Source organism: Trachurus japonicus, chromosome 18 (assembly GCF_045865225.1).
Source record: "Trachurus japonicus isolate A0001 chromosome 18, Traja_1.0".
In the NCBI taxonomy this organism is placed as follows: Eukaryota; Metazoa; Chordata; class Actinopteri; order Carangiformes; family Carangidae; genus Trachurus; species Trachurus japonicus.
This window is the reverse complement of record NC_140924.1, coordinates 4,222,434-4,231,470: the sequence shown is the minus strand read 5'-3', so window position 1 is coordinate 4,231,470 and position 9,037 is coordinate 4,222,434. Positions and strand designations below refer to the sequence as shown.

The window sequence follows — 9,037 nt, the reverse complement described above, 5'->3', positions numbered from 1 at the left end:
TCTGCTGGAGACACAAGTTCAGAGTCTTTACGCTCAGCAAAGTGGTGAGAAACTCCTTCTTGGAAGAATTTTAACCTAAACCTGTTTTATCTGATGAGATTTTTCAAAAATGAAATTGATGACAAAAACATTTCCACAAAATGGAATGAAAAAGATGAGTAAATGCTAATATTTCCTGTATACTGTATACCAGAACATATCTTACAAAAAATAGTCTGTTTAATTGTACCTTAAAACTGATGAATGCTGATCCATTTCTTGTGATGGATATTAAAAACCAACTTTTGGATGTTTTATTTGTGAAATTCCAGGTGCAGCTTCTCTTCGTATCACTCCAGACCGTCTGCAGTTCTTTCAACGCTCATCTGTCTCTTTTCATTGTGACGGGACTGATGGTTCTGCTCAGTTCTGGAAAGTCCAGAATGGTACAGTGTTTACTCCACTCTGTGTCATGAAGAGGACATCATCAGGGTCATCCTGCACCATTGACAGAGCTTATCCAGCAGACAGTGGAGAATACTGGTGTGAGACTAAAGGAGGACAAAGAAGCAACAGCATCAACATCACCATCACTGGTACAGTAGTAGTTTGTTTTTCTGACGTCACTACAGATCTACTGTGAACATGTTTATCAATGTCATTTTTAATGATGACATTGAATCTATTGGTAACACTTTACAATAAGGGTTCCTTAACTCATTGAGTGCCAACCACGTAATTTCTCGTTTTTCGTTCCCACGTGTTGAGTGCCAAAAACGAGACTTTACGTTTTTTGCTTTTTTTAAAATTATGAAAATAGACACTTTAACACACCTTATCTGTAAATTTGGGGACTCTACGACGAGCAGAACTGAAATAGATGACGATCAAAAACTCATGAGATCTCATGATCTGGAAGTTTTTATCATAACTCGGCTTTTGCAAATGGAGTTCTGCATGTGGATGCAACGCAGCTGCTCTGCTCTCACCCGTGAGGCTCCAGCAGCTCGGAGCCGAACAGGAAGCTCTCAGCCGACAGTCCCGTTGGTGGCAATAATATAGAATACACTGTGGCTCTACAAAAATCGTCAAAAATCGTCTAAATTGCCGGTACACTTGACTAAAACTTTGGAAAGGAGCGTAGCACTCAATGAGTTAATTAACGTTAGTCAGTACATTATTAAGCATTAATTAACTGCTTAAAAATACATTAACAATCATTATGTATTACTTAGCATTAAGAAACATATTAACCTCTTCATGCAGAGGCCATTTTTGGCAATTTCCGCCTGTTTTTGTATCACTGCAATTAAAGCTTAATAACCACAGAAGTACTAATCCCACAACTATGTTTTATGGCTTAAATGAAAGACAACCTTTGTCCCTTTACATCTATATGTATAAAATATTGAATTGAGTCATTCCATAAAAAAATGGGCTTCTGAAATTACTTTTTTTTTTTTTGAAAAAAAAAAAACGAGTTTGAAATTTTTGGTGAAAAGGTGATATATCAAAATCCTAATTATAAAACAGGTTGAATTTGACTTATATGGTTCACACACTCCCTGTCCACATATGTACCAAATTTTAGGTTGATAGGTAAAACTACTGAGGCACTATAGAATTTTTCCAAACAGTGTCCCTTGGCGATGTACAGTGTGCAAAACCTGTCCAAAATTGTCCAATTTGGCTAAAATGCACACTGCAAGATTTTAGTGAGATTTTTTTTTTCCAACAGATAACCTATTGGGGCCAATCACATACTTGATGGCTTTTAGGAACACCAGTTACATAAGTAAAATGCCATTTGAAAATGTAATTAATGGGGATGAATATTTAGTGTCCAAAACCCATCCAAACATGAATTTACCTATTTTCGCCTGTATTATATTGTTATTTTCCTTTATAACTCCAGAAGTAAACATCCCACAACCATCAGTGATGGCTTAAATTAACAAGGACATTTGAAATAGTTCATTTTGTCTTTTTTTATTATTTTAATTAAACTTGGGGCAGTAAAAACACACTTTTTGTGGAGACTTGTATTGCTTACTTGTTGACACTAGGGGGAGAGGGAACCACAGGAACCAGCTGGGTGCAGGCTTAAGCTTTGCCCAATCAGGGATCATTATATATCAGGTCACACCTTAGAGTCTCTGCTATTGGACCAAAAAGTTTTCACCCCCGTGACTTTGATTGACAGGCGACGCCAGCTGCGCAAAGCGGGTGCGCAGTCTGACGGAGAATGACTCATTAGCATTAGCACTGCAGGTAAACGTACACACTGATGGATTATCTGGTCACGATGGATTAAATCGCCCATGCCTGTTTTGTCGAGCACATCTTCAGCTTTAACAAGAGGGTAAGCTTGTAATTTTATTCAGTGTTTTAGTGGGTCAATTATTGATCATTGTCCGTATTTTTCGGCACTCGAAAATGACTTCCGGGTTTGTTTGTGTTGAGTGAGCAGGCTTGTTTAAACCTTTAATGGGGTAAAAACTGCATTTTTGTTCTTTGCTTTTGTTTATATGACAGTAAACGATTTTTTGGTGGTGAAAGAAGAGGTGTACAGATGGTACATATATGTTTAAATCACCTTCGTTGTTGACGTGACGTCGCTTGTGGGCTGCCGTGGTCTGATATTGTTTGAGACATTTTCAGTGACTGTGAAAAAACCGTAGCACCTAGAAACTTCTTTTTTTTTTTCTACTTGTTGCCGAAAGTGTCCTTAAAAGGTCTGTGGTGGAGTTTTCATTACAGCATGCCTACTTTTCGTTATATTAAGGACGCCGTTCATGTGTTATTGATTTGGGACGCCGGCGTCCCAACCACTAGGGGGCCTGCGTGAACAGGTTAATTATGTAGCCTATTAGTAAGCAGTTAATTAGGGCCACGGGCCATCGCACCGGGCACTGGCCCACTGGCAGGGACCAGTGCCCGGGCGAAAACCGGCCGTAGCTCCCGTGGCCCTCTCAAAATTTCCCGGAGGAAATTTTCTAGTTAATGTTTACTACTCAAAGTTAGTTGATAAATTATTAAGCATAATAATGTAATTAATTATGATTATGTATGCATTATTCAGCATTAATTATGCATTAGTTTATATATTAATGCTTAATAATGTGTTAACTAACATTAATTTAGGGACCTTTATTGTAAAGTGTTACGAATCTATCAAGTGATACTGTGACAATTAAACAATCACCTGATGTATTTTCGCTTTACCAGTCATCTCCAGGACTTCTACACTTTGACAAATAGTTGATGGTTCACTGAAGTTATTTGTTCATTTAATTTTATGAATTTGTGTGTAATAGTTGTACCTTGGAAAGATGTTTGAGTTCTGTCACATTTATTTATTCTGTAGATGTTACCACTTGTTGTATGCCCTCTATTCTGCATTTCATTGTTCACTCTCTTATAAAGTCTCCTGTAAATGTAAGTTTGAGTAAGTTTGTACCTAAAGTTTCCACATGTTCTTCAGGTGGCTCAGTGATCCTGGAGAGTCCTGCTCTTCCTGTGATGGAGGGAGATACTGTGACTCTGCGCTGCAGAAACAAGACGACTTCCACCAAAGCTGTTTTCTACAAAGATGGGAAACCAGTGACCAACAGTGCTGCCATGGAGGTGACGATGAACGTCTCCAGGTCTGATGAAGGACTGTACAAGTGCAGCATCCAGGGAGCTGGAGAGTCACCAGAGAGCAGACTGACTGTCACAGGTGAGAGAAAGTTTCAAAGTCATATTGAGATAAACGTTCAAGTTGACTCAGTGGCAGATTGAGGTGAAGGTAGAGAGAGAAATACTGAATCATTCATTGTGTAAGTTCATAAAAACTTAATTCAAGTGGTGTTGACGGTCAGAGTTGAAGGTTTAATGCCTCAAGTTGTTTGTGTTCGCTCATACGTCCATCCCATTCTCATAAAGCCTCATGAACACAAGATCTCAGCAACATCTTGAGGAAACTTTTTACAAATTACCACAAAGACTCATTTGGACTCAAGGACAAACTGAGTCCAATCGTTGAACGTCAAAGGTCATTGTGGCTTCATAATGTTCATTGATGACAGGTCAAGATGACAGATTGTAGCTGCAGGTGAAATGTTCACTGTTCCTTCTGTTTAGTCGAGTTTGTTTTCTAACAGCAGGTTATTTCTGTCGTCTTTGCAGAACTCAACAGAGACACATCTAGAGACACTTGCCTCTTCTCAGACAACTTCATCCATGTTCTTCTCCTCATGAGGACCATCTTCACCGTTGTGCTGGTGGTTCTGCTGCTGCTGCTGCTGGGACTATTTCACTTTGGGAAACTCGGACATTTACAGAAAAAACTCAATGACAGAAAAACAGAAAACTCTTAAAGGACACACACACGGTGCTGTGGTGTTTGATCTTTGTGTGTGTGACTTGAGGTGTTTGTGCTGGCTGTTGTCACCAAGGTGAAAAACCACAGAGAGACGTGACACGTACACAGAGCTGTCAGAGCGTCTTCTTCAGGGTTTTATTTAGATGCTACAGATGCAGTTTTTCATTAAAACACATTTAGTCACATGAGAAACTAAAGACACGGCCACAGTTTTAACCAAGCTGAAAATAATAAAGACCAGCTGTGGTGAAGACGGTTATTCTGCCGTTGTTGTGTGGTTATGTTATAACCGTCTGTTGTAATTAACATGGCTTCATCTGCTTTTACCATCTGGTATACATTTTTAGGTTTGCCCATTCTCTGGGTTTTTTCTTTACTGTCACCACTCGGGTGAGAACTGACCTTTCCTTGCAAGGAAATAAAAGCTTGTCACCCAGCAGAAGCTAAAAATTTCCACGACAAAACCAAACATCTTTAAAGGAGCTGTATGTAAGAAATGCATAGCAATTAATCATAAAATCACTCAATATGTCACCTGAGACTAAGGAAACGTGTTACCGTTTGAAATACTGATCTAACTGACAACAATAGTACAGCCAGAATATTCGCATTTAGAAATTGTAGCTTGCAAACCATGTTTACTATGTTTTGATGTTGTGTTTAATTTGTCCTGTTGCTCCACCCACTGCTCTCTCCTAATCACAGCGTCAGTGGCATTTCAGCCTCCGGGTTGCCAATTAGGCAGCAGGCTAAGCTTCAGCTTATTATATCATATTTCCCTGATATAAAATGGGAGAAATCAGCAGCCTGTTACTCTGGATGATACTCCGCCGTCAGAGCAATAAAACAGAGTAAAAAAGCTAAATATTCATCAACAACCTGCTGAAACTACAGAAATGTGAACACATAAGAGATGTTTTTACTATGATAACAGATGTAGATGTACTGCTGCTTCAAAGTCTCACTGCAGGTAGTACCTAATGCAGTCTAACATGTTTTAGAGAGACGTGATCTTTACTTTGAGACTGTGAGTGAGTATCGGGGTACCATAGCAACAAAGCTGGAGCAGAGCAGAGGTTAGTGTGTGGATATCTGGCAACCTGAAGTCTGGGGGATGAGGGGGAGGGGAAACAACGCGCTGCAGTGTTTTGAATTTGACTGCAGCAACAGATTTGGTCACAGTCTTACATACAGCTCCTTTAATTGAAGTGTTTGTAAAAATCAGCTTTGATGTATTTCAGCGGTCACCTCTGGCCTCTCTGCTCGACTCCACCACAGAATAACAAGACAGGAAACAACGACCAACAACAGTGAAGATAAAACAACAACCTGCATCATGAAACCACAAATCATAAATGACATAAAGACACAGGAAACATGAAGATGAAACTGAAAACACCTTCACACTCAAAGTATAAAAACATCTTCAATTTTAATTCACCAGATTTTTGGTTTTATACAAAATTCAACCAGATATAGTTCTCAAGGTAAAAATACAACATAAACAAGTGATGTTTGTTGATGACTGTTGTAAAATCAAACTGTAAATGATTTACATAAACTACTGAAGATATGAAAACACTCTGAATGATGATCAAATCCTCAGACTGTGTTAAATCAGCTCCAAAGACTCTGTCCATCTGTTGGACAGTGGACTTAGTTTGAAAAAGAGGCCAAAATAAAAACAGCTTTTATTGTATAAACTACTGTCACAGTCGCCCTCACTGTCTCTATGGATGAATACGTTTTTATTTTGATCTATTCTTTGTTTCTCATGTATAAGCAGTAATGACTTTACTGTAATGTCTCACTGTCACAGTGTGTTGTGTTGTTTGTGTTATTGATGTGTTGCCGTGTCCACAATCTGTAAAAAAAAAAAAAAAAAAAAAAAAAGCAAAAAAAATGTTGTGGATAAAAGATGAAAAATATAACATAAACAGACAGATCTGTTGTAGTAACATTTTTATGTATAATTTCAGACCTCTCCTGTGGGTATTTTAAGTGTTGCTTTAACCAGGTCTCCAGTTTCCCATGGGTTTTTGTTGTCTCTGTGTTTCTTCCAGATCTGTGAATGTAGAGTTAGAGAAGATCAAAGCTGTGAATTGTTCTCTCCATGACAGAAACCCTGTGTTAACCTGCAGTTCTTTGACATATGGGGCTCTAGTTTCGTAGACCAAGCACAGTCTAGACATGTGCTGCGCCAACGGAGTGTGTCCAGGCGCACTTTGCAAGTTTTGTGCACGGAGCAACTGGGAAAGAGGGAGGAGAGAAGACATGAGCTGAAAAGAAGGAGGAGAGAGAGGCGTGGAGTGCGATTACGTAACACAGCCGATTCAGATCTTCACCAATCAAATGAGCTCCTCTCCTCACCTTTAACTGTAACTTTGTCATTTTATACTTGACATGGACGGAGGAGACAGCGACGCCAGAGGCTGAACCTCTCCCAGGAGGAAACAGGAGTTTTGGTCTGGAGGTCCGAGCTCAGAGTGACCGAATAATGAGTTTACTAATATCGTTTACCCTAACCATTGCCTTGTGTACAAGAAAAAAAAACAAAACACATACCTTTTCCACTAAAAAAGACTCTAACATATTTAAACCCTGTGTAAGAAAGATGAAAATTGTACACTAATCACAACATAAACAAACACCATGCGTAACAGGGATGAAATCAGGAGCATCTCAGCGTAAAGGACACATTGCCGAACGTCTCTCTCTCTCTTTCTGTCTCTTTTTTATTTTTATTTTCTGAGTAGGCTATATACTCACTATCTCAGGGATGGGCAACTGGTGGCCCGCGGGCCTCATATGGCCCGCACCCTCACTTGAAGTGGCTCTTATATTAATTTTTGAAAATTACAAAAATGTGTCCTCTGTGGCACAGATTCAGTTGTAATGACACAGTTGGCCTCTAGATAGCGCCTCCAATGCAGACGCCGCCTGGTGCACGCATCCACCGGATCTTCTCCACCAGTGAGGAAGAGACGTGGAGAGTGGACGAAACAGAAAACTATCAGGAAGATCGTACTGCCGCCGGCCACTGCCGTTAGTTCTTGGGTTAAATGGGAAGAAGAATCTGTTCACCGAATAGGTAAGGGCAGGGATGATCGCGATCGGCGTGTAAATTGAACACTTTTGTGCGATTTAGCGCAATAAAGTTACCGTATTGACCCAAATATAAGACGATATTTTTTCCGTCAAAAAAAGTCTGAAAAAGACGGGTCGTCTTATATTCGGGGTCTAGATATTTATATATGCAAATCAGCGGGTGACATCAAACAACGTCTGTCCAAGCAAGTCAGGGCTTTTCTTCCTCACTCACACACCAGTCACCTGCAGAGATGCAGCTGCGTCTGAGAGGATGATCGCGCGTGTGTGCACCAAGTGTGTGTGTGTGTGTGTGTGTGTGTGTGTGTGTGTGTGTGTGTGTGTGTGTTGCCCCTTCGCCACACAGCAGAGCGCTGCCACACAGTTACAGCTCAACTCGGCTCGGTTTAGGTCATTTTAATCACAGCTGACTCCTTCACAGTTCCTCCGGGGGCGGGGTCGTCATATCACAGCGGCTACGGCCGCGTTGTCGCCGGGGACAGGGAAACACCGGACACACCGGACGCGGAGGCGCCGAATAGCTGCGAAGCGCCGAGAAGCTGAGCCAGCTTCCTTTCGGGGCTCATGTTAAACGATTGTGTTGTTCACACCAGACGTCCTGCAGCAATCGTTTCGGTGTCTGGTCTATTTTGTGCGCGAGCTGCGAGTGATTGCGTCAAGCCAGGCAGGTCAAACAAAGAAACAAGAGAGAATCCGCTCAACTTTCAAAATCAAAACAATTTTCAAAATAAAACACCGCAATTGATGCGTGTGCCTTTTTGTGTAAACAGAGCGCAAGAGAGATGGACACACACCTACACACATTCAGAGAGATCAGTGGGCGCTACAATCTACCAGAACGTTATTTCACAGATACTGAAAACATGATTTTAAAAAGATTAATTTTTTCTTTGATTTTGTCTGAAAAAGGTATTTTTCCAAAGACAGGTCTTGAAAAAGGGGGGTCGTCTTATATTCAGGGTCGTCTTATATTCGGATCAATACGGTAATTACTGTTAAAGTGCAACATGTGTGTGTGTGTGTGTCTGTGCGCCATTGTGTGTGAGAGAGTGCAGGAGGAGGGGGCTGCCTGACAGAAATGACAGAGGGTGAAACGCTGTAAAAAAAAAAAAAAAAGACTATGGGGGTGGTGCGTGGTGCAGTGGTTAAGGCGGCAGCCCCATGTAGAGGCTATAGTCCTCAACGCAGGCGTCCCCGGTTCGAATCCCATGTCGGGCAGACCTTTCCTGCATGTCATTCCCCCTCTCTCTGCCTCCCCCATTCCTGTCTATCTCACTATGCACTATCAAATAAAGGCAAAAAAGCCTAAAAATATACTTAAAAAAAAAAGACTATGGTGGGCCAAATGAGACTTGGGAAGCACTGCTTTTTGTATTTTTATTTATCAAAGAAGAGCATACAACTGTTAGGCATGCATTTGAGCATGAATTATGTTAAAGGGGACCTATTATGCTTTTCCAGCTTTTCAGACTTTTATATATGTTTAAAATGTTGGATAATGGTTCTAGAGGCCGTGGAAGTGTCATATCCTGAGGTTAATGCATTTGGAGGTAAACCCTGCTAGATGATTGGGATTTCTCTTGG

General features: G+C 40.7%; 2 protein-coding genes across 2 annotated transcripts in view; one reads left to right on the top strand and one right to left on the bottom strand.

The window, feature by feature from the left end:
- LOC146968396 (uncharacterized) overlaps positions 1–9,037 on the bottom strand; it is a 431,785-nt gene that overhangs the window by 206,569 nt on the left and 216,179 nt on the right. The gene's annotated exons all lie outside the window — the stretch shown is intronic.
- The window catches only part of LOC146968405 (Fc receptor-like protein 3), a 36,770-nt gene continuing 28,184 nt past the window's right edge, over positions 452–9,037 (top strand). Inside the window, exons 1-2 of the mRNA XM_085760341.1 lie at positions 452–575; positions 3,464–3,700. Coding sequence (XP_085616467.1) covers positions 452–575; positions 3,464–3,700 — 361 coding nt within the window. The remainder of the gene's footprint in view (positions 576–3,463; positions 3,701–9,037) is intronic.